The sequence below is a fragment of the Dermacentor silvarum genome, chromosome 5, assembly GCF_013339745.2.
Source record: "Dermacentor silvarum isolate Dsil-2018 chromosome 5, BIME_Dsil_1.4, whole genome shotgun sequence".
NCBI lineage: Eukaryota > Metazoa > Arthropoda > Arachnida > Ixodida > Ixodidae > Dermacentor > Dermacentor silvarum.
In genome coordinates this window covers 91,385,267-91,411,651 of record NC_051158.1, presented here as the reverse complement: position 1 = coordinate 91,411,651, position 26,385 = coordinate 91,385,267, and the positions used below count along the sequence as shown (strand labels likewise).

The 26,385-nt window shown below is 46.8% G+C and overlaps 1 protein-coding gene across 1 annotated transcript in view; it reads right to left on the bottom strand.

The window, feature by feature from the left end:
* Positions 1-25,165, bottom strand: part of LOC119452497 (sodium-coupled monocarboxylate transporter 2-like) — an 84,933-nt gene extending 59,768 nt beyond the window's left edge. The window contains exons 1-3 of the mRNA XM_037714610.2: positions 24,830-25,165; positions 4,883-4,948; positions 2,859-2,910 (exon numbers count right to left, since the gene is read on the bottom strand). Of these exons, the coding sequence (XP_037570538.2) occupies positions 2,859-2,910; positions 4,883-4,948; positions 24,830-25,165 (454 nt within the window). The remainder of the gene's footprint in view (positions 1-2,858; positions 2,911-4,882; positions 4,949-24,829) is intronic.
* Positions 25,166-26,385: the final 1,220 nt, after the last annotated feature.

Sequence of the window (26,385 nt, the reverse complement as noted above, 5' to 3'; positions counted from 1 at the left end):
TAAATTCAATTTCATTTGTAGTTGATGTACCTGAAAGCACTGCAAACGTGAAACATTTTCGACAAAGAAGTACACCGACGCGAAAGCGCTTTCGTCTGTACGTGTGTTATGTTTACATCCAGTGGGTGCTTGCCCTAATTACGCGCGTATGTGAGCATAATGAGGAATGTGAATTGTATTTTTTTCTGGTACTCTGAGTTAGAGAATCTGTCACAAATGTGATTGCATGTTTGTTCGAGTTCAACTAGGAATGCGAGCATTGGCGGCACGAGAATGCGCAGCTTACGCGTAAAACATCCGCCCGACGAAACAATATAAGCGAAGCCAGTACTATGAAGCGAAATGTGGTATAGGGAAGAGGTCCTGCCTCTTCTCTTCACCACCGCGCAGCGCCCCTAATAGAAACGACGACGATTTGGACAAGAGGCATAACTGGTTGAAGATTTCTCCTTCTCGAATGAAGATTGCCCGTGCAAATCGGCGAATATATCTACTTCAAACGTTATCCGCACGAAACTGTGGAAGGCTTACTGCGCACCCTACGGCGCCAGGCATCACGTCAGTGTTCTGTAATTTGAGGCGAAGCGGCAACGTTGCTTTTGACTGCCTCCACATCTTCTTAAGGATTCAGTTTGCGTACAGCGCTTCCGTTATAGACTGTGAAAGGCAATGGAGCACTTGAAGACGTATCGCAGGAGACCATCAAAGAGTGCCACACCCACGGGTAAAAAAACTCACGGAGCCTTCCCCATCGTAGCTTCAGAGCGTACGGCAGAGGCTCGTGCATGATCCGAATTTTAATTTCACTTTTCGTCTATAAAAGGTCAATGTCAGCAGTCCAAGCTACAAATTTATGACTTGACACGCACTGAATTGCATAAGTAGCGAGCCTTACAGCAATCGCCACATGTACCGCCATGTACACATAGGCAATGTGCAGGAACACATAGGCAAGGCTTTACAGGCACGCATTCCCCGTGTCTATAGAAACTTCGTGACAAAGTTAATAGTATTCTGTAACCTGCAACGTTGAGCAACGTAGGTTGCGACCGCAGCGCAATATGCATCTGAGTATAAGGATATTCCAATTGATGTGAGAGCTTATTTCTGAAGGTCCGAGACAGATGTCAAATAATGTTGCGTGCGATACGCAACCGGGTACTCGGGTACTTATTCGGTTACCCCGTGATATATTTTGTGTGAAGTGTCACACAGCTATTCTATACCAGCCAATCTGTGACGCACTTAGATATCTAGAGGTTCATAGCAGCAATCGAAACCTATCCGTGTCGCAGCTTACTGTCTACCCTTATGTTTTACGCTGTGGAACGCTGCCTTGATGTAAGGAACATAGCGATAGCAATGGTAGTGTAGCTTCTTCGAGTAGGACACATCTGGCAATGGTAATGACATTGATAATGGCGCGACAGCACTATCCCGAATACGATTAAAGTAATGCAGTTTTACCCCCGAGAGGAATACTACCTTAATTTTTTTTAGAGTTCGACACAGGTGAAAATGGAATTAGCTAGCGACCGGAACGTAAGGAAAATTACTGTTATTTTCTTACGTCCTTATCGTGCCTACTTACCATATAAGCATATATATATATATATATATATATATATATATATATGACCGTGGAAACATTTTTGTCGCAGATTTATTCTACCTGCGTTCCTTCTCGCTATTATATTTTCAGAGCATAACAATGTTTTTTTTTGTGTTAGGCTAATTTTCTTTATACCGTTAGCGCTTTCTCAAAACCTTTGATGTAGGCAGCCGAGTTTTACGACAAACACTTTCCTAGTTTAAAACCTGTTATTAACAGCTGTACGGAAGACGAGAACATAGAAGATCGCTGTTAGAAAGGCTCAAACTGGGCAACGCGACGATAAACTTCACGTGACTAAGCGCACTTATGCGCTCCTTTCGTATTTTAACATACATCATCGGGAAGCTTGAATGCACGGGAGCAACTCTGACACGGAAAATGGCATTGATTTGGAAGTTCAGGAAAGGTTCAGCATCATCCGCAATGGACCTGTTGCTGTTAAATTAGGTCGTGAATTTAAATGGTATCGGACGAAAATTCCCGGGTATCTGCACAAAATTAACTTTTAAAAATTTTGACCGGCAAATATTCTGGAATTCCAGATAGCATTGAATTTTCGACAGTTTAGAAGTACGCATATGTGCAACAAACTTCGGTGAATGTTGGGCGCTTCTTCCTTTTTTTTGCTGCATAAAACCAATACTCGGTGAAAAAGGCGAAACCTGACACCCGAAAATCTTAAGGTGCAGCTTGTTTGTCACTGCTTTCACAACATTTGTCGTGGTGACTAGTCACACTACATTTCACGTCTCTTAACCTACGCCACTTGTTTTATTCCGTTTTTTTCGAGAAAATCGAATGAATTTCACAAAACATGTTTAAGTAGGCCGTGTTCTTTCGAAAGTCATGACTCATTCCTAGATGCATAGCAAAAGTTCTTACTAATTGAGAACCTAAAGGGCAATGTTTTGCGCCTATGTAAACTTTAAATCATTACCTGCTGCCTGTTGTAAACGCCTAAAAGAGCATTTTCGGTGCCTAAAGATGTAGTGCCGCACCATTGTGAATGCTCCAGTAGCACTTTATGGAATACGATAAAAGCAATGTAGTTGTTGCCGTGATGTTTGCTACCCATATGCTGACTTGCCGAACGTCAATTTACGCAATCCTTCTTAAGAAACTTTCCAGTATTGTGAACGAAATGACCGCGTGGAATTTCTGCCACTGCATTTAGTAGGCTTGTCGTGCCTTAAGACGACACTTTTGAACTATAACTGCAGAACTGCAGACGTTTTCATCTCACCTGTGAAGATGGTAAGGCCGGCCGCGAAGATAGCGAGTGCGCCAATGCTTTGCTGAAAGAAATAGATGTTATCATAAGTGGCGTTTTAAAACATATACGATCAAATATAGACCTATCAATTCACCGCTCTGGCTAATGTTTGGAGGAGATGATAGGGCGAAGTGGTTATCCTTTATCAAGAAAAAGGGTGAATTCTTCATATAGCACCTTAGCGATTATACATATGTCAAGTTGTGAGGTCTATTTCTGTGCAATTAAATGTGTCACGCCCGGCGCCACTACATTCGCCACTGTTATTGACGTTTCACTTGCGGCGAGGGCATCGGACAAAGTGTTGAGCGATGTTATTTCTGGAAGTAATCACTGCTTCTACTTGTCAAAAGAACTTTTCAAGTCCGCCATCAAAGTGCACTGATATAGAGGTCTACCTCTCTGCAGTTTCATCCCCTAAATTTTGTTATCTCTTCGCAACATAAACAGATAGGTAGCGCGACTTTTCTGTATGATATGAAATATGACGCGGACTCGGCTTAATCGTAGACCAGTAAAATATACTTAGGCGCATTCATTGTGGTGTTACCGCCCCATCGAAACACCTTGCAATCAGCAAAACTGCGAACAAACACACACATGAACCATGAAAAGCGCTGATAATCAGCACAACTTTACATTGAAAACAATACCAAATAGACTGATCAATTTTGTGCCGCTTTTGTCTTGGTATTTGTAATGAAATAGGGCTCTGCAGTAGAATCGTGAGCGTTTTTTTTGCGTACTTTAGGTGGAAGCTTATCCACAATCTCTGGCTGCTTTATAAGGTACGTGAATGCTCTCGCGAATAGATGTGCGAGCGGCTGATAACAAGCAAGCAAACAACTCCACGCTTTTTGGTATCTTATGCTCGTGTATTAACCGTATTTTTCTTTCACTTTTTGACCACAAGATGTTAATGTTGGAAGTCGCAGCTAGAAACGTATGACTTCACACGTACTGAATAGTGAAGTACGCAGCCTTACAGGAGTCAGCTAGAAGGGACTTCGTACTGGACTTGCAGACCAGGTTCGATATGGGAGCGGTAGCATGTACCCCGCACCTCCACCAGAAAAGTATGAGGCTACGATAAGGCGCGATATTGTTGCACTTTGACTTTATATGGAATCTTTGCGCCTGCCACAGAGTACAGCTGTACCTCTAGATGTCGGCAGTGATGATCATTATGCCAGATCCCAGCGCCTACGATGAATTCGCTTCATTATATTGCGAGGCTGACACAGCCACCGTGGAGTGAACTAATGGACCACATGTCCACCTAAGAAGGTCCCACGTCTCGCAGATGACAAGAGAGTGGAACGATCGTCGTCGGGCACGGCTGAAGAGCGAGATACGAAGGCAGCGCTGAAGCTCAAGGCATTTAAATCCGTCACCGCAAAAGATCAGCGGAAAATTCATGCCTAGGGCCATCCTTCTCTATATGATTACTAATGGCTGCGTAAACCTCGTTGCCGTGCCTGGCACGCTTCCAGTGATTTTTGCTTAACTACGTCCAAAAACAGACTGGAAAGCTGTACAAAGCTTAGGACTAAGGTTTTGTATTATAGGCAATAAATATAACTATACATCAAAACATAATTCCAAGACTGAGACATTGTAGGAATCACCTGTGAGAATGATTTGCTATGGGTACTTGGCAGTAGCCACATTGGAATATCGCTAAAGTGGAAAAAAAAACATGAGCACGAAAGGAGATGTTCTGTTTTCACTAGAACACAACTTCAAAAGCCGATGACTCTGAAAGCTACTGTGTTTCATCTAGATGCGTCATGATTTAAAGGTAAATGCACGCCGGCGTGAGCTTGTTTTCATTTGACTAAGGACTGCGCTATGCACTATTTATGAAATCTCCCTACAATTACATTGTGCCTCCCAAATTTTTACCAAGTGTACCTCATTTAGGCTGCATAGTTGGCGATGTTCTGTTCCAATGAATATGTAAGAAGCATATGAATAAATTAAAGCATTCTTACCGTGAGGAAAATGTAGCTAATACAGGCGGTCAGCGCAATGGCTGAGTTGAAGCGCTGCCGGATGTACTGAAAAAAAAAACGCACCAAACAGTTTAATACGCAAACTACCGACACCTGACCAGGATAGAATGTGGTAAAAATTAGAGTCTGTTACACCTTGTTCAATTGAGTGTGCGTGACACTATGCTTGTTAATTTCATTTGTAAGACAATGTTTACTATCAGTTTATATGGTCGAAAAAACACTAACCTTTCTTGCTGGTTCTTATTACTTTGCTATCGCTATCAATGCTTTGTCTTTCGGGTGAAACTGCAACTTTTTTTACTGATAGGACTACTCAGTTTATAGTAGACGAAAATGTTGTACCACATTGCTGAGCCCATTGTTTCTTCATCAGTAGACTTTAGTCGAAGGAACGTTCAACTTAAAGACATTAATGACCAAATGGAATTTTAACCAGACGGGCTACTTAGGTTGATTAGTGCCCGTCGCTGTCTCGCTTTTGCGGGCAAATATGCTCATTTTTATCTATGACTACTTTCAAGAGACCAATCATGTAGGCAAAAAACCTATTTCTTTAAAGGGCAAAAAAGTCGGGCACAAGAAAGGCCCAATATTTGAGGCGCAGCTTCTACATAGCAATGGATTTCAAGCGTTCAGTACATTTGCTACACTTCTTAGTGGAATTGAAAAGGCAGAGTCAGGTGCTGAGCGCTGGATATGGAAAATCATAGATCTTAATCCAAAGCAAGAAAAAGGCAAGGACAGATGCTTGTGTTAGCATTCAAATAGAACACCGAAGTTGTTCAAATTGCGCTGCAGCAACAAAAATTCACAGGCCTGCGCGGCACACGCAGCACAGTCACAGCGTAAGCTGGTGGATCGGCTCAAGAGTAGCTTCAATTTGGGCACCACGCACAACAGGGTCTTCGCGGCAGTCTGTTCGCATCGTTTGGACGAGAATGATCTGAACTGTCCGCCCGGCGTCGACGGCCAGCTGCGGCTTGTAATGTTCTCTCCACAGCAGTCTGCTGAGCCCGATCAAGCCTTACAACTACAACTTACATGTCGGGCGCGCCGCGTTTGCAGGCACCTTAACTAGATGGCTCCACCATACTGGCAGAGACTCGGCAGCTCGGGAGCGCGTTGGTTGCGCGCCTCGTCTGAATCGCATATCATCGTCTGCGCCTGCGGACGCTGCGTTGGCAGGCGTCTTACCTAGATGGCGCCACCATACTGGCGGAGGCTCGAGTCGTCTCCCCCTGCGTTTGCCTTAAGGTATTTTCCGCGGCCCGATAGCAAGCGCTTGCGTTGCTCATTGGTAGAGCATCCGGCTCCCACGCAGCTGGCGCGGGCTCGATCCTGGCGGGAATCTGGTACTTTTTTCGCGTTTCCGGCGATAGCGGTTACGCGATGGACGCCGGCGGCGCGATCATCGCGTCCCGAAAGGGCTATTGGAATGTGCCCATAACAGCTTACGCTGCAAAAACAAGTTTCTACAAGCTACATGCGTACACGCCGCATGCGCACATGCACAGCTTACTGGTTAGCAAAGAGCATGAGGGACACTCCACACTAAGGGAGCTTCCACCAGAGTCCGTCCACCAGGTGGAGACCGAACTCAACCGCAGGAGAAAACCCACTCAAACGTTGTCCCTCATCAGCCGCTACCGGGCAACGCCGTAATTTATTTGGCTAGATCCTCTTGCAGATTCCATAAATTGACGAATTATTTGCCAAAGAGACGAATGTCTGACTCTTTAGGAACGAACAGTCAAGGTGAAGTGAGCGCATTATACTATAGTCAAAATATTCAACGTAATGGCTAAGCCGAGTACCATAGAGCACTTTCGCCGCCACAGCGCTAAGCTAATAGCACAGAAACCTTGTGCGTGTAATCGTAAGTTTCGTATTCCTCGTCCGACTTGTGGCAAATGAAAGACTTGTTTTGTATTTGTAAATGCAGAGGCGGGGCACTCCGTAGTACAAAGACTACGGGGACAAGGCCGCAACGCTTGTAAGTGGTTGAAGGTGTGAAATTTGTAGCGACAAATGTGCACAACACATGTGTCGTTCTGCCCGCTTCCTTTGAGTGGTCCGTGTATTTACTCACTTCCCATTTACAGTGCAAACACACGCGAACTTATCCCCCTGTCAATTGTACTGGAGTATTGCTCATGTTCCGTCGGGCATTCGCTCTTCACTAAACTGTTCCCTGTCTCATCATTGACATTGTCGCGTTGTAGTTACTGTAAAAACAAAACAGTGCCGCACTGTTTATAAATAATCAAGCTCCTTATTGGGCCAACTTGTGCCGAGAAAAGCAAGCAATACTAGAATAACAACGATAGCTGGCGAGCATATTCGGCAGCTATCGAAATTCGCGTGTCAAATCGCCCTGCTATTTATACATGCGTCACCACGTATACAACAATAATCTCTCTTCTCGGTTAGATTCGAAAAGCTAAAATGCTACCAGGATCACGTGCACATTCTGTTTAGTCAAGGCTCTGTCGGTGTAGATTGGGCGAGAACATTTAAGTAATTTTGAATACGGTATGCTTGTCTTGCACGAACCGATAAATTGTTAACAATGATGATCTGGTTAAAAAGTGGTCATCGTCATAGAGCGAAACAAGGTACAGATGTGTCATGGACTTGTGTGTCACCATACTTTTGTAACGTCACGCAGCGCACACTAAACACAATCACAAGGAAGGGTAAATAGAACATGCCCTGGTGCGTGAATGGCGGGCGCGGTCGTCGCGAATAGTATTATACCGCAATAGAGAAAAATCTAAAACTTCGGAGTTCTCGATGTGCCTTTCGCATTGGTAAGATCAATATTTAGTGAAATTTTATTAAATGTCTAGGTCAATTTCGGAGGTTGTGAAAATAGACAATGGCAACAATGCGGTGGCAGAACATGCATGGCATCGCTTAAAACAACCCTTGGTAACATCATTCTGCGTGTAAAAGAATAACCGGCCCCCTCGACACGTGCTGTCGCGCGAGTGCTTTGGTACCTCTGAATGTTTAGACGCTTTGGTGCAGCGCTCGGGATGGATTGCCCTCACCATCACCCTCTGTTGCTGCAAGAGCACGCTTGGGAGCCGCTCAGATGTACTCGCTAACCTTTAGGGTCACTAGGGAATTACGCGATGGAACAACAAACGCTACTTAAATAATCTCACCGCAGCAAATACACGCTGGCAAATGCGTCATTTATTTAAGCTATTCGCTTATCTTTAGTATCATCGTTGACGATTTCTGCACAGTTTTTTTTTGCGTATCGTGTCGCGTTTTTTACATCACGAAATTAAACTTGTCTACTTGTTTGTCATGCCCCGGAGTGATCTCTCACGTAGTGATCCTTTAATGCAAAACTTTATACTAACACAAAGACGAGAACTCGAAAACAGCATTCTCTTCATAGCCGCCGTGGTTGCATAGTGGATTTGTCGTTGCGCTGGTAAGCACGAGGGTGCGGGGTGACATCCCGCGGTCGCGCCAGCTGCATTTCAATGGGCACGAAATGGCAATGCCTATCGTGCATTAGACGCACGGTAAAGGTCTCTCGGTGGTAAAAATTAACCCGGAATACCCCACTGCGGCGTGCCTCATAATGAGAACGTGGTATTGGCGCGTTAAACGCAAAATTTATTTTGAGTTTATCTCTTTCCCTATTCAAAGATTAAGGGGAAGGACTAGCCGGGGATTACCGCTTTGCACTAGGTAACTCCTCCACGCGTGCATTATTAGTAATGTACAGTCACCTAGTCTCTTTGACCTCGTTTTAACGGATAGACTAGCGGATGACATACTTACTGTGAATTAAGTAACACAGCGGTACGATAACAATACTTGAGAGCTTACTCACAATATTCAAGCAGTATTTTGTTTTCCATCATACTCTGCATCTTTCTCTGGTTGTCACAGGGTGTCTACTATAAATAAAAATGACTTATTCAAGGAATAAAGAAGCAAACAATATACAAGCAACGTATTCAGGCTCTTTACGTGAACACATACTATATAGTAAACATTCGCCCATTCTATTCAGAAATGATTAATGAATGGGGAACATGAAATACGATTGGATATATTTCATTCCATTCTTTTTTTAAGAGGACTGGAAGGTTTAAATATGTTTAATTTAAAATGTTGGCTTTCACAGTGTGTACTTGATGAAAACGCGCCGACATTCTGCAAGGAAGCCACACGCACTGTCTACGATCTACGTTTAGCATGTATTTCTACAGCTGACGAAAGAACCTTCACTTTGAAACTTTTTTTTTATGCGTACAGCTAGTTTCAGAATACATGCCCTAAGAAGCAATGTTGCTGCGGACTCGCTCATATCGTATTCGAAGAAAATGGTACAGCAAGACGCTTTACAATTTCATCTCGTTCGGTCTCAAGTATTAGAAATAAATACTGCTAATATTACAACAGTGTGTCAATGTAGCACGCGTCAATGGTTTAACCAGCTCTGTACGGTGTACATTGGACGCGCGGTTTCACTATGTCAGGCTTCATTAGTTTTAGTGTGCCTCAATTTTTAAGATAACAAAAGTATAATAATGTAGAGCCATTCCGAAGCACACGAAGATGAAATTTTCGCGCGATAACATTTTGATCTAGACCTGTGCAATTTTGTCGGTATCCCAACTTTCGCATGCGTCTTTAATGATGTAGAATGGATGTATGTGTTCATTTATTTTAAATGAAAAAAATTCAGTTGCTTTGCCTTGTCATGGCGATCCACTCTTGCTTTTGTATATGTGCTTCAACATTATCTTTATTTTACCTAGCAGACCGATCAAAGCAGCAATGGATGTTGTCGATACCACGTGGCAAAATTACAAACTCCAACACTAGAGTGCACCAACTCATCTCGACCTCTGTCGTTCCTTCCAGTAAAAGTTTCTCTCCATCTCTCCCAGCACTTTCCTACACCTAGTTTCGAATCGGGTAGGTACAACAAATTTGCTTTTGTGTTCAGGTTAGTATTTCTTTCTTTCAGTAAACCGACGCAGCAACAGTCGAACAGTGACACACGGATTTTAATGCTTGTAAAACGGTTAGTGAACTATCGCGGTTCTAAAAGCGTGCGTTCAACGAAGTAAAACACCTGTTTCCGGTTGCACCGGCACATGTGCTCATGGCTTCGGTAGAAGAGGGTCATCGTTAGCTGCTAGTTTGCCGTGGTGGCAATTTTCTTTGAGTACAAAGAGAGCTATTCCTCCTTCCGGATGCTGTCAAGATGATACAGCTCCTGTCTTGTGCCGCTGTCTTTGGCATTGAAATTGCGTAAAAACTACCAGATATAGCAGTGCGGAATATTTGTTCAACTGAGTAAAAAAAAAAAAACTCACTCGATAAAGTTACAAATACCACTTCCTATCACACAATAGGCAAATAGCTAAGCGAATTCTATGGCGCAAAGAAATAAAGAATGGGCAGATTGCTGTAACACGCATTTAGAAACTGCCGAGCATGAAGTCGGAGGGTCATTTCTGGCCGTAGTGACGGCATTACCGTGGGGCGGAATGCAACCCGTGCATCAGAGAACCTGAAGCAATACGTCAGCCAGTCAAAAAACCCTGAGTGAATTTTTTACGAGTGTTCGTATTTCTAAATCTTTTTCAGAAATTTTTGCATTTTTATTCAACGTGGGATTATATATGTTGGAATTAGCCATGCGCCTCTTTAATAGTTTTCTTAGTAACCAAAACCTTCGATTGACGTACCTTGCGGGTTGACTTGCCGTAGCACGGCTAACGCGATGGAAGAGCATTTGCAATTCCTTAAAGCGTCAATTATAGCTCGTTCACACAGGCAACTGACAGTGGTAGCCTGGCAAAGTTGGTCGCAAATGGTCGTTTTCCTCAAAAAGCGACCATTTTGGCCTAGTCGTTTGCGCCTCGATTTTCTCAGTCGCGCGACCGCAGTAGCAAAATTGCCGATCAAATCGGATGTGCAGGAACAGGACGTCTGTATCCGCTGATACCTATTTTACGCGGCGATGCAATTGTGAGAAGAAATGCGACTGGCGGGTCACAGTCGCCGGTGTGAGCATCGGTCACCTTGAGTCGCTTTTTGATCACCATTCGCAACTGGTCACGCGACCTCCGCCAGTCGGCGGTGTGATTGAGCCTTTACGTGTTCATTTGATATTTTTAACATTATTAAACATGCACAGTCGAACGCCTATACTACGATATGACCAGTAAAACGAAGGAGTAATTTGAACACCTTCACAACGAAGACCAATGCAACAAGTTTACGTAGACAACGGACGAATTTAGGCGTCTTCAAAAACTGATTCGTTGTTTTACAACAAAAATCAAGTACCGCTACCGCCACTACGATTCGCAAGCGCCACAGAGCTGTTCTCTGCTCTAGCGCTAACAGCATCGCTAGCGACGCATTTGACAAGCGTGCCGACGTGAGTGAGCGTTGCAGTCCTGCTGCAACCGGCAACGTCCAACAACGTCTTTAAAGTCATCTAGGGCAGAAAGCATGCGAACATCAACAAGGCAACGGTAGGCAGGAGTTTGTAAACGAACCAAGACTTTTCACGGTAAGAGACGCGATAGCGGCATTAGATGATCTGCAGCTTTAGCTTGCGTCACTCCCGCGTATCACCCCGGAACATGCCGTTTAAATCGGTGCATTAGGATCGGCTATAGGGGCACAATCCGTAATATTAGGTGTGCACAAAATTACCGATTGATATATGTTCATCAAGCTTCTGTTGAATGCATGCCAAATAAAGGTTTTATCTTGTTAAACGTGCTTAGCCTTCTCTATTGTGAGCGTTACGATGCATGATATTTACAACGGAATGATCTGTATAACGAATAATTTTGGCGGTCCAACACACTTTGTTATCAAGGCAATGAACTCTATCTACAAATGGGAGAGCTATAAGTCAGATTTGTTTCCAGTAGTGGGAAAATGCGGCAAAAGGCGCACCCCGAGAGCAAACGCCCAGAAGCGTACGTTTCTCGACTCCGTACGTGCTGTGGCGAAAGTTTTGTTGATATGCGACTGCATCACATATTGCCACCGCATGACTCAACTGTTTGACGCAAAGCATGCAGAACAATTCCACCATATGGTATGGGTGGCTTGCACTGACGTCATCCTAAGCTTCATGTTGTTGAACGAGCACGGTGAGCAGCTGCGTCCGTTGTCGTTCCGTGCTGCTTCAACACTCTCCAACACAGCTGGTTGGGCGGGGGTCACTCCTAAGCTTTCCTTTCGGCATGGAAGCAGGTTAGCCGCGGCAGTCAATATGTTATATAGACTGGCTTCATACTGTTAGGGCCACACTGGAGAACCATAATGGTGCAAAGCTGCGTCCGTGACGTCACGAACGCGACGTCAATGAACATTATTGATACCAACTTGGGTCACGTGTTGAGTGCCAGTAGGTCTGTGGCGCTTTTAAACGAACCTCTTTGACGTTAACGTGGGTCACTAGGTCACGTGTCACTGGGAATATGCGGCTCTATCGTAACAAATATGATCTTTTAAGATTTCTCCCAAGCTCGGCACCATCAAACCCGCGCCACGCTCGGAATTCCGGTGGCAGCGCTAGATGGCGTGGCATGTGCCCTAGTAAGCGCGAGAGAAGTGCTCGGCTGCATACACGTGTCGGCGTTGTAATTACGGTGTGTCACAACGTCGGTTCAATGCTTATCGCCGTAGCGCAGTAACCGAGGGCTGTATTTTGTTGTTAAAATAGGGTATTCGGGGCGATGTGACAACTCTCGTTGTTTAGAAATTAGTGGCACTGATTGTATTTAAAAACTCGTATAAGGTCAATATCAGCGTTGGTAAGTTTGAATATTGAATACTTGGGTGATATATTTCCGGCTCTAACGTAATTGCACAAATAAAGAAAGCTAGTCTACAAATGGTAACTCTTTTCCAAAAACTATGCACTGCGAATAAAAAAAAGAGAAACAAAAACAAGCAGAAGGCTTACAGAGGGGCTTGAATTTTTGGTAATCCTCACCATAGAAACGCAACCGGCAACGCAGCCAAGGAAAGCATGGGGTTAATTAGCTGTGCGTGAACTAGCTGCGACTGCCCAATTTAAGGTAAAACGGGATGTTCCACATCCATCCGCGATGGCCCAGGGCCTCTCTGACTAACTCTCCCAGGGCTAAATCTAGTACGCGTAAACATACTCAAGACAGAGGATGTATTAAGGGTGTTACGATTCGCTTAGAACGGCTATGCCCTGACCCCGTGCAGACGCGTGGGAAACGGCGTGCCTAACGATCTCGCCCATCAACATGAACAGACGTGTCCACCCACCGTGAGGGTCAGAGATACGTCAGAGACGAAACCTGCCATGCCGCCTTGCGACCATACCAGCCCCGCTGGGGACGTTCACCCCGCTACGGTATCCCACCTTCACCACTTCGTCTGGTTTGCCCTGTCCTGCAGGGGGGGCAGGTGAGGGTAAGAGTGCCCGGATGGAGGAGTGTATAAGAAAGCCAGCAAGCAGCCACGTGGAGAACACTTTTGCTTTGCCCTAGCATGCAGTTGCATGCACGCTGAACGTTTCTCGTATGATTTCTTTGGAGCACACCGCTCACCCGTAACCTATTAAACTTCTGTTTTTTTTTGTTTTTACGTCGCCTCGTCTTCCCTGCCGGACGCTCTCCGATGGTGAACCTGGTTCGAGCTCATAGCAGATGCTGTTGAAGGTTCACCAAACCCCGGCACGTGACGAGGGCCGCCGCCGTTGCACAATTGGTAGTGCAACGCACGCGTAATGGGAAGCTTGTGGGTTGATCTCCTACCGGCGATAACTTATCTTTTCGTGCACTTTCATTTTCGATTTTGCTCATTATTTCCTACATTTGAGTGGTATTATGAAGTGCCGCACCAACCGCACCACAGAACTAGTATTGGTCCCTGCTCACTCGGGAAATGCCGAGAACTAGGCAGCGCACCAAACAGCCCGAGGCTGAACCAACCGGGCGGGGTTCACCTCAGACTTGGTGGACTTCTGGAGCGAGTCAGCGACCACATTTAATGAATTTGTCAGATTCTTCAAACAGGTTAGAAAAATCTATTCAGTACCTAATAAGGAGCTATCCAGGGGACAGGCCACGATTTTACGTCAGATACAAACTGACGATTTTCCCTGCCCACACAGATTGGCGTATATTACGTGCGGACAGGAGACCCAATTTGCCTAAATTGCTGCCAGAACCAACTGGCCACTCAAAATCAAATCTTACGGGGATGCTCTGCCACGCCCCCTCCAAAACAACTACTGCCAGCTCCCTCGGAGGAAGCCTGGGAGGCCCTCTTAAGGTCAGAAGACAAGACCATCCTAGAAAATCTCACGACCTGGGCTCGGCAGGTCGCCTCAACTGAGGCGTTCTGCAACCTAGGCTCTGCAACCTAGAGGCCAAGGCCTTCAGATCTACTGTCTTAAATTTTGAATAAATTTTTTTCCTCCCCCTCCTCCTCCTACGTGTCAATTTCAAACACAGCTAATTACCTATGTTCTTTTTTTTTTTGGCTTTTTGATTGTTAGCTTTATATGACCACGGTAAACAAAACACCTTGTCATGGCGCTAGCACCTAGCGACATTGTTTGTCGAAGAGGACGCCGGAAGTCGGCCTGAGGCAACCGGAAGTATAGGTGTCTCCAAAACCATGAGAATATAAAACACATCTAAAAGGTGGTAATTGTTCAAGAGTTGTTTGGGGTATATATGATAAAGAAGCTTTAGTTTAGTTAAAGAATGGCCCAATTAACCGTCAGGTCTTTCTCATCATTATGATGATTAAAGATCATCGTGAGCAATGGCTCTAGCGTCGTCGTCTTCTTCCACAGCTGGCTCGTTGGCGCCCCTCGGCGCCATAGCACGAGCGCGCTCATGCCACTCCTCACGCGTTTGTGGTCGTCTTCTCTCCAGCTGGCTCCGTTGCCGCTCATCATTACAGTGTAGAATTTAACTTCTGTTCTGTCGGAGGACGAGTAGGAGGAAGAGACGGAGGCGAACACGATGTCAACACCAGTGACGTGCAGTACGTGTGACATCTGGGCTCAACCGACAATCAGGCATCTATTGTGGTACTGTCCCGGTCGCGAGACAGTAAGTGACAAGCACAAGGGACGCGGCATTACCTCACCGGAGGCATGGACCCCGCCACCCCTGGCGAACTATCAACTCTTTATGGGAGTTTGTGCGCGAGGCTGGCTTGACCGGCAGGTTATGAATGTGTAGTTTTTTTTTTCATTGTGAACCCCGCCATTGACACTTAAACCTGCTTACGCCCTTGAGCCATCCTTTTCTATAAAGTTCATTCTCTCTCTCTCTCTCTCTGTCGTCGTAATGGGGAGACCGCGTTTACGGCAATATGAGCCATTGCTTAATGGGGTATGAGCCATTCGTTGTTCGTGTCCTAACGCGCGCGGCGCCGGCGCGTTAGGGCACATTGTCAATTGCTCCTCTGGGTGTGGAGGGACAAGGACGTGCGTTAACCTAAGGTGCAGGGGCTAGCGCCGTTAAAAACACTTAAATGGAACGTTAAGGTAGCCTAAAATTGTTGTTATGATCATTGTAGAACTAATGCAGCTATTTGCGCAGTTCATCATTATACGGACCACTGTGCCGCAATTTATCGCTTATTTTATTCTTCAGTATCTTTAACATAAACTAATCCGCAGGTAAATTTACTGATTGTAATGGTCACCTTCTTTAAAAAAAACGCTTAACCTTGCACTCGACCGCGCAACGCTTAAAACAGCGAAGCTGGGTGATCGTAGCCCAGCATTTCCCGGAAGTGCGCGAACATTTAATCTTATTACTCATGATGATGATAATTTCTTTTCGAGCGTCTCGCACTTACCGCGGTCACTGCGCGTTGCATACCGTAGCTTGCAATACCGACACCGCGTTCCACAGCGTTGCAAAGCCGACAACGCGTTCCGGCAGTAAAACTGCGTTGCATGTAGGCTCCCTAGTATAGCCTAGTGGTTACGAGGCTCGCCTTGGGGCCGTTGATACGCAGGCTCGAATCCCGCCTCAGCAAGAAAGTTTATTTCCTTTTATTTCTTAATACGAACCACAAATTACGGCTGCCCTAAACAGCTTCGCTGTTAAAAGCTGCCTGCCGTTGTAGATGTTCTGCATTGCGTATGTTCTTCTGCGCACTGGTGTTTTAAAGTGAAATACATTCTGCGGTTTTATCTGCCAAAATCCCAATCTGCATATGAGTCACGCCGCTGTGGGGGACCCGAATTTAGATATTGCCCACGTTGGTTTCTTTAACGCACACCTAAATTCAACTATAGAGGTGTTCTTGCATTTTGTTCATATCGAAATTCGAGTGCTAAAGCAAGGTCAGCGACTTTGAGTTGAGCGGTACAACGCCATGTCCACTCTGTTACAGTCACTGGTTGTCGGAAATGTTGTTCGTAGTACGTTGCTAATAAATCATATTGATTGATTGATTGAATAGCTTTTATTTTTTCAGTCCTGCAGAACGTGTATTAGCACGTCGAAGCCCCCCCCCCCCCCCCCCCCCCCCGTCGGGACCGATAGGCCTAGCCTGCCAGCCGCATCGTTGGCCTGCTGGACAGCCCAACGTTGCTCAGCCAGGAATGGGTTGCGGAGTGCCGCCACCCACCTAGCGGAGCTGAGGTCCGGGCTTGCTATGCAGATACATCCACAGAGCATGTGTGAAAGTGTTGATCTATCCCCGCAAGCAGGGCATGCGTCATCAGTGTGAATCTCCGGATATATTGCATGTAACGTGAACAGATTGGGATAGATCTCTGCCTGCAGAAGTCTGAATTTCAGTGCCTGAGGCCTGGTGAGCTTGGGGTGAGGAGGAGGATATTGTCGCCTCGAGATGTAGAAGTGTTTAATAATTTCATTATAAGTGGCGGGCGCGTCCTACCATCTGTAACTTTCTCCTCGGCAGTTACAGCGCCAGGGCGGTCAGTCAATGCGTGCGCGGCAGTGTGGGCCGTCTCATTGAGGTTCGTCGGGACACCCACCATGTACCCAACGTGGGCTGGGAACCAAGTAAGCAAGTGATGCTTGATTCTATCAGCACCTGCCTTACGAAGCAGCCCTAAAGTCTGTTTTGAGATCACTGCACACTGAATTGCCCTAATGGCCAACCGTGAGTCACTGTAGATGACGTCGCTGCTCTCATCAAGCATCGCCAAGGCAATGGCCACCTGCTCGGCTATCGCCGGATCTCCGGTTCATACAGATGCAAAGTTCATGCGTCGCTGTTTGGAATCCACCACTACCGCAGAAAATGAGCACCGATTCTGACATGCGGCCGCGTCAACAAAGCAGGCTCTATGCCCCTCTGCCTGGATCTGTTTGAGTATGGTGGAAGCTCTTCCTTTCCTGCTATCCTTGTTATATTCAGGATGTACATTTCTTGGTATCGGCGATACGGAGATCAAATCTCGTATGTCCGGTGGTAACTGGCATTTTCTTGGTGCCTCTGCAGATGGTGGGTAGCCGAGCTCTTGTAATATCCTCCTACCAGCGGTAGTCCTGGAGAGTCTGGCAAGTTGCGCTTTTTCCTGAGCCTCTGGAATCTCCTCCACAGTGTTGTGCACGCCTAGCTGGAGGAGACGATTGGTGTTGGTGAAGATCTGTATACCCCGGGCTCGCTTAGTGATTTTCCTGAGCAACGTGTTTAATCTGTTCCTCTCTGCTCTTTGCCATCTGTGCATAGCAGCCACGTAGGCAAAGTGGCAAAGCACAAAGGTGTTAATTAACCGTAACAGATTGTCTTCTTTAAGGCCAGGATGGCGGTTAGCCACCCTTCGGATAAGACGTACTGCGTTCTTCGTCTTGGTCGTGAGCTTGATTATCGTTTGTGCGTTAGAGCCAGTAGATTCGACTACCATGCCAAGTATTCTTATTGCGTCAACCCTAGGAATCTTGTCTCCCTTGCCCGTGCGAAGAGAAATGGTGCTGTCAGACAGAGGTATCCAGCCCATGGGCTTGCGACCTCTCCTTATGGGGCGGTGGAGTAAAAGCTCTGACTTCTTAGCCAAACAGTTCAATTCCTTGGGTCGAAGATAATCCTCCGTGACTTCGATAGTCTCCTGTAATACACTCTAAACTTGCCCGTCACTTCCTCCAACACACCAAATGGTAATGTCATCCGCATAGATCGTATGCCTGATGCCCTCGACTCGTGAGAGTGCCCTGGAAAAGCCGATCAAGGTCAGGGTAAACAAAATCGGCGAGATCACCGAGCCCTGTGGAGTGCCCCTTGTTCCAAGCTCCACCTATTCCGCCATCATGTCTCCTGCGCGGAGAGTCGCCCATCTTCGGTGAAAAAATGAGCTAACGTAATCATGAAATCTTACGCCCAGACCAAGTTCCGATATCGATTGCAGTATAAATGGATGGGCTATCTTATCGAAAGCCTTCTTCAAATCTAATCCAAGGATGGCCCGAGTGCCCCGCATGTCATTTTCGATTATCTGACACTTGATGAGCTTCATGGCGTCCTGTGTGGGCAGACCTGCCCTGAAGCCAATCATCGTGGGGGGGTAGAGTTCCTTGTGTTCGATGAACCAAGTGAGCCTGTTGAGTATGAGATGCTCCGCGATCTTGCCTGCGCAGGATGTGAGCGATATTGGTCATAAGTTGTCCAGGCTTGATGATTTGCCAGGTTTGGGGATGAGTGCTGTAAGCGCTCGCTTCCATGCTTCCGGAACCTTGCCTTCCTTCCATGCCTCGTTGATGACTTCTGCCAGGTATTCTATCGATTGATCGTCCAGGTTACGAGGGTCCTGTTTGTGATGCCGTCGGGACAAGGCAGACTTGCTATTAAGCTCATGTAGCGCCCTCCTAACCTCTTCCGTGCTGATTTCTGCATCCAGTTCGGAGTTGGGTGGCCCAAGGGAGTCTACGTAGGCGACTGATGTCTCTTGCCGGGGACCAACGGGGAGGTACTGCTCCACCAGGCTGTTCAGGACTTCCTCAGTGATCTTGGCTCATGTGGCTGTATGAAGAAGCTTTGCCATCACATGCTGCTGGTTGAACCTTGTGTTGGTGTCGTCCAGAAGATTCTTTAAAAGATTCCAGTTTCGACCATTGCGCATTTGACCATCAACCGAGTTGCACACCTCATCCCATTGTTGCTTTGAGAGGGTGTGGCAGTACTCTTCGATGGTTCTGTTAAGTTCAGCAATCTTTTTGTGTAGTCTGCGATTTAGCCTTTGGCCCTTCCATCGATTGAGGAGTGACTGCTTAGCCTCTAGTAGGTGGGCGAAGCGACTATCCATCTTTTCCACGGGAAGGTCCGTGCATATGTTGTGAGTGTTACTTTTGATATCTTCCCTGATCTGGTCCATCCACTGCTCAAGGCTCAGTCTTGTGGTTGGAGGTGGGCGCTCATTCCTTATCTTGCGGGACTTGTCCCAATCCGTGAAGAAGAACTCCTTCTGCCTTTTGGAGGTTGTCGGAAAGTGTGTAGCAAGGATATAATGATTGCTGCCAAGATCAACAGCAGTATTAGTCCATTGCGTCCAAATTCTTCACAAACGTGAAATCTGGAGTCGAGTCCCTGCACGAAGATGTTCCAAATCTGGTCGGAAAAGACTTATCAGTGACGAGCGTAAGGTTCAAGTCTGTAGCATTCTGTCATAACTCCTTTCCCTTGACCGTGTTGTACATGTAGCCCCACGTGTAGTGCATGGCATTGAAGTCCCCGGCTATCGCCAAAGGATTAGTCCCTGCGAGGTTGATTGCCTTCCTTAGAAGTGCTTTGAAAAGCTGGCGAAGGTCATTGGCGAAGGTCATACACGTTAAGAATGAAAACGCTCTGGCGTCTCAATTGGCCTGGTGTGATTTCTATCATCACATGCTCCGCCTTACAGGTAGCCGTCCCCAGGTCGTGAGGTATGTACGTGAGCTTAACGTACAAGGGTGCATACAACTCTCCCCACAGTTTTACCGATAATCGATTGATATCCCGATAAACTCACTTCAGCAGACAGGGTCCCTTGAATCAGGATTACATGCGGTGTTTCGGGATTGCTGCGAATGTACTGCTGCAGAGGTGCTTTCTTCTTAAGAAAGCCTTTGCAGTTCCATTGCTAAATGCGAAAAGATTCATTTGAGCCCACCATATTGTTTCTATCGACCTGTGTACCCATTTTCTGCGGCTGGATTGTCGCTTGTTATAGGGGGCCCAATGGTAGTATGTGGTACGACATTGACGCTAGGACCAGAGATTGGCAACATCACGTTCTCTAGGAAGGATTATATTTTGGATACCCGTTCGTTCATACTTTAAACTTGAAAGGCCATCTCACTTTGTATCTCGGAGACCTTCTCTGTCAGTTGCCTTACGCTGTCGCTGAGCGCTGAAAACATTTCGTGAATTTCTGACTTTGCGCGTCCCGGAAGACTATCCTGCTCATAAGCCACTGCTCGTTTCTTAGAGGGTCTCGCCTCATCATGCTCGCCCTCCGGTATGGGCACCTCCATAGGTTGGGGTGTTTCCAACGGAGCGGACGCAGGCGGAGGATGCATTCCTCTCGCGTGTTTGATCTCCGCGATTTCGGACGTACGCTTTTTAATAACCTCCCTCATATTCGCATTCTCGCGTTAAGTTGTGCTATTTTATGCGCGCTTCCTGTCGCATGCTCTAAGGATGCCCCCGACCTCACCTCTGCCTGTCGTCCACGGATAATATCAGGCCAGGTGGTCGGTCCCGACGATCCAGGATCCGGTCCTGTCGGGTGCCCTGTGGGTCTGGAAGTGGACCTGGTGCGGCTGTCGGGCCTAATGCGGCTTCCGGAATTGATGCGAATTCTCGTCTCTCTGGACGCTGTCCGCCCTCTGGATCTGGAGCTCCCCCGGTATATGGAGCGCCCTCTGGATCGGGAAAGGCCTCGGGTGCCTGAGGGGGCTGATGAGTCCAATTCTTGAGAGCGTGGGTACCTTTCACTGGAGATAGCTGGAAAGTGTTGCTCATCCTTGAAGGGTGATGATGGCTTGCTTCCTTCCTCCCGCTCAGCATTGCGAGCACGTTCTCCTCTTCTGCGTCGAACCACGTACGGCGTCTGGAAGCGTTTCTTCCATTCCATAGCTGCGGTGAGGTGGGCATCACCGCATAACTTGCATTTTGGATCGCAGCTGTGTTGTTCATAGGGATTGGTTGCTCCAAAACCCCCGCATACCACTTCCTCTGGTGACGGGCAGACATCGGAGCGGTGTTCAAGGCGTCCACAAGTGTAACAAACATGCAACAGTTTGCGGTAAAGCGTGCACCTGATCAGAGTGCCCCCATACGCAACGTAATTTGGGACCTTGTATTCCTCGAACCTTGTATCCCTCGAAAAGCTGGCGAAGGTCATTGCACCACCACATTTCCAGTATCCTTGATTCTTTTGGCACCTAGCGCGAGTGGATTTCTCCGGTTGACCATTTTCCGGTCACTTACCTCTGGTCCGTCCTCGATAGCAATGCGCCGAATCACCCCCTTGCAAGTGGCGTGCGGCGCAGCTACATAAGCGCTCACCTCATGCTGTTGCCCGGCGACTGTACTTTCTCCACAGCGGTGTAACGAACCGCGTGTTCGTGGCTAGATGTGCTGATCACCATCACAATTTGCATCGGATTGGGGCACTATTCTCTTTCCGTCGTACTGATACCCGTTGCAGCCCATATGGCTTCTGCGACCACTGTGGGCCCTGCCTTGGTAATGCTCAGTCCGCCTCTGGGTCTGACCACAATCATTATTTCGTCCTGCGGTAGTGGTGGCATCTTGCTGCCCCGCAGAATCTTGCTTTTAGCATCGTTATATATATTTCGGCTCGGCAGCGTATGTTGGCCGTCAGGGTGGGCCGCGGATTAGTTGGCGCCAGTACGTGCGGCAGCGTTCTTGTAAACGCGCCGTTTGGCGACTATTATCCAGCCAGAATCTTTCCCAAAAACCTTCGGGAACTAAATCGTCCCCATCGTCCTGTCTATCCATCGCACAAAAAGCGGTGAACTAGCGCCTACAGGCTAACGCAGGCCAGCCGTAGCAGCCCAGCGTCTCGCCGGGACTGGCGCCGTTGCGTTTAGAGTTAGTGTTAGCACTCAGTCCGGCGTGGTCGCTACAAGATCGGCCATAATCTCTCAGAAAGTCGACCCACCTCCAAAAAAATGGTATCCACCTGTTTGGCAGTACTTCACTTCAGGGTAAGCAAAAATATTGAAAAAAATCATTTTTTTCTTTTTGCGCAATTTGAAATCTGCGCCTTTTCTGAATCAGAATCAGTCATTTGTTTGTTCCAGCGCGACTTATTTTTGTCTAAAAATGACATATTTTGAAACCTCTGCGGCGGCCTGCCACGCCCCCCTCCCTTACGCTTCGCTAAATGCAAGTTTAGTGGGAATGTGATTTGGTCTGGCAACAAGTGCTTCGTCAGTCGAGTCGATGTTTAGACGTAGCCGAACGCGTTTTGCGCGCGTTTTTTTGCACAGGTAGTTTGCGCGCGTTCGCAGAGTGCTCTGTTTGCGGTTTGCAACCTGATGCGATGCCAAGATCGAAGAAGGTGTTTAGGAAAGTGTTTAGGTGTTTAGGTTTTGGTTTGGCCATTAGAAGAAATGTAGGCAGCTTGGAGGACATGCGAAAAGCTGTCTGGGCCACATATTTCCACTTGGCATCAACGGATACCAATCCATCCCACGGTCTTTGCCCGAAGGACGCCGACACCTGGTGCAAATTCCACAAAGCCCAGTTGAGTGGTGAACCGTACGTTCACAAAGAACACCTTCCAGCATCTGTTCTTGAGGCTGTTAAGCCAATTTATCAGTAACTTGCTAATCCCGAATTACTTGCTAAATGCCTCCATGGCAAAACTCAAAACCCCAACGAGTCATTCAACAATGTCGTGTGGGAGCGAGCTCCGAAAAACGTGTTTCTCGGACACCAACCATTGAAAATATGCAGTCTCGATGCTGTGCTCACATTTAATGATGGCAATATAGCCCGTGTGAATGTGCTCAACTACTTTGGAATTTCGCCAGGGCGCTATACAGTGCAGGGTCTACGCACCCTTGACCTGCCTCGGAAGCACTTCGCTGACAGGGCTGCACAGCAGGCGACAAAGGAGGCTCGCCAGTCAGGACGCCTCAGCACAAAAAGAAAACTTGATATTGGTGATGAGTATCTGGCTGGTGCCTATTGAAAGGGACTTTCAATTGGCGGTTATTTTGTGGCACTTTTGAAATAAAGCACATTTTCCACTTTAAACGCGATTATCTCAAAACATGCTTTTTTTGTACTTTTGTTCCTTTATCTCAGCAACCGCCGTATCTAGGAACATATATTTTGGCCAGTAATTAGAGAACATGCTAGAGAATATACAGAAGCAGAATTATTCTTTTGCGAGAAAGTGCTTTTCTTCAACACGACATCTAGTACCTATTACAGAGTGATAATGACGTACGTGAAGTAAAAAAAAGTTGTCGCAGTTTCACCTGAAAGGCGAAGCATCAATTGCGATAGCAAATTTGTAGAGAGCTATACGGAGTAATGATAGTAGCTTTATCAGGTGTATAACCTTGGACATGCAGCAGCACCGGCAACACGCAGAACTGTTGTCGACGCCGTCGGCGTTTTGCCCGCGTTCGCACAAAATGCGTACGGCGTTGGTGACTGTTGCCGGAGCCTCTGATATAAATAGGCACTTGATGCCGCAGCTAAACGTCGCCTCCCTTCCCTCCCCCTCCCCCCCCCTCCCCGCCACGGCCTTTCGCGCGTCGGAAGAAGGCGCGTTTGTTCTACATATATGGTGATTGTAAAGGGATTGTAAAGGAGGAAAGAGACGCCTACTTCTGCAGCCCTTAAGGGAGCACGGCGCAGAACGCGCGTTTTTTCTTCGCCGTGCGTTCACTCCCTGTGAAAGCGTGCGTCCCTCGCGCCCTTTCACTCGCACATACAGCCTTCGGCGCGCGGCGACGATTTCATCTCCACTGACGTCATACGGAACCTCACGGCGACGGCGACGCCGACGGCAGAAATCTGCTTTGGAGTGTCCATATAATTGCTATCGCAATAAAAATTACAAAAACGAGCAGCAGCGTTTTTAGTGCTAAATTTGCTTCAGTAAGACGAGGAAGGGTTTATCATCACAATGATAGTAAAAGAATTACTATAACTGTTATGGTTATGAAGAAAAAGGTACATAAACATCGCCTAAAATACATGGCGGGTATAGGGCTTATCCTGTTTTCTTAAATAATGCACTCAAAGTTCAGGGGCAACCACTTCATGAATCTTCAAGAGATCGAGAAAAAGCAGGAGCCAATCGGAGCGCGTCCGACCTACTCGGCGCAATCGCGTTCCTTAATAAATCATATGCCAGCCTTTTTAGTATATGAGTTAAGCATTACCATTTTATGTTTTCGTCATGGTACTAGTATAGATCTTTCTTAACATATAAAATTTCTCTGGGCTTATTCGTGCTTCCATGTTTGGGTGTACAGTTTCCTGTAAACAAACAGCGGATAGCTTGTGTAGGAAAAAATACTTGAGAATAAGTATGCACCAAATGCTAAATAAATATTAGATTATGGGGTTTTATGTGCCAAATCCACGATCTGATTATGAGGCACGCCTTAGTGGGGGACTCCGGAATCATTTGGGCCACCTGGGGTTCTGTAACGGGCACGTAAATATAAGTGCACGGGTCTTTTCGCCTTTCGCCCGCGTCGAAATGCAGCTGCCATGGCCGGGATTCGATCCCGCGAGCTCTTGCTTTGCAGCTCAGCACCGTAGCCACTAAGAACCACGGCAGGTGGCAAATAAATATTGTAAACATTGGAAGCTCTTCAACAAATTTATGTTTAGCCGCGCTTCTACTACTGAGTGAACGTTTAACACACATGGAACGCTGTTGTAAACTGCAACCAACTTTACCTCGAACACTGAGGTGATCCGCAGCCCATACATCACTGGCAGGAAAATGTGGGCTGCAACGGGCGCCACGACAACAGCCACCAGCGCATGCCACATGAGGTGGAAACCATAAGCGTAGAAGTGCCCCGTGAAGCCAACCATTCCCGCAGACGAAACGATGGTCGCCACTACGGAGGCCGCCAGGGGTAGTGCTCGCAGTGCCCGGCTGCCCAGAAAGACCTCAACGGTTGTCCGGGCCAGGCGCGCCTTCCGACGCAGCGAGAAGTAAAGGCCCAGTCCGAAGTTGAGGGCCATAAGTGAACCGAAGACCCCGTATTCCACGATACTGTCCTCCATTTCAGGTGTCGGAACGAGGCACTACTCGCCTGTCCCTGATAAGGTCAGTCTTATGAAGCTATGGACGCACATTGCCACTGTCGTTTTTTTTTAAAACTGTTTTGGACGGATTTCCTGTTCCACAAACTCGGCAGCACAGCAAAGCGACGAGCGCTCAAATGCAACGCGTGTATGCGATAGAGCAGGTGGCAATTTAAATAGGAAAATGTACTACAGAAAAGAAGTTCCCTTAGTACTGACAGTTTGATGTATGCCTGCTGTAGTGGTTTATAAAGAGCGTTGTACTACACAGGAAAATGCACTACACAGCGAAGTTGCCTTAGTACTGACAACTTTATGTTGTACGTGCGTCATATGGCACATACGCGGGAATAGTGGGATCCGTCACTATACAAAGATAATGCAGCTGTGCCCTACCAGCGGAATCTCAGTCTATGTGTCCGCATAAGCCGGTCACTCAAGCTTAGGACAGTTGCAGGGTCCTCGCGTTTAATTCGGTACGTAACGTGTTCTCCGTTTGTTCATTCCCAAATTGGGCTAGCCAAATCATGTGCTCTGGAACTCGAGGCATACGAGAAGATTCCTTATTGAGGGAAAGAATTGACCACGTCTCTACGTTTGTTGCTGAAAATGACGCATGTAAGCGCGTAACAGTTGTTTGGCTATGTACGTACAAGGCATAGACTTCATTGGTGAATTAATTGCAGTGCCATGCCATAGAAGTGTGCATTTTATTATGTGCTGTAGACGTCCACATCCGTCGACACTGCATGAAGAGCTTGTTTTCCTGAAAGGGTGTTTCCTTGGAATCTTCAAACACGATACACTACGCCTGCTTCACATAGCTTTTACAGAGTTGCGCACACTTCTATTCAATAAATTCTTGTGTACAAGAGCACAACCATCACGAATCCGCCGGCAGCTAGCATCTCCTGTTGTCTGTTATTTGAAATGGCTTTACAAAAGGTCGAACGTGGCTAAATATGTGCGTTGTCTTTCTTGGGCAAGAACACTAGCTTCCGCAGTTCCTCCAAGCATTTACAGACTTATCCGTGACAGGATAAGTCCGTCATTATGCCATGTCCTGTCTATTTTGTACGTTTGTCTTCTTTTCTTGGTGTTACGGCGCCGTTCCCAGGCGCTCATAGCTACAAGTCTTTTCCAGATCACTAATACTCGGAGAGTACAGCCAGAGAACAGCTTCCAGCAATTATATTATT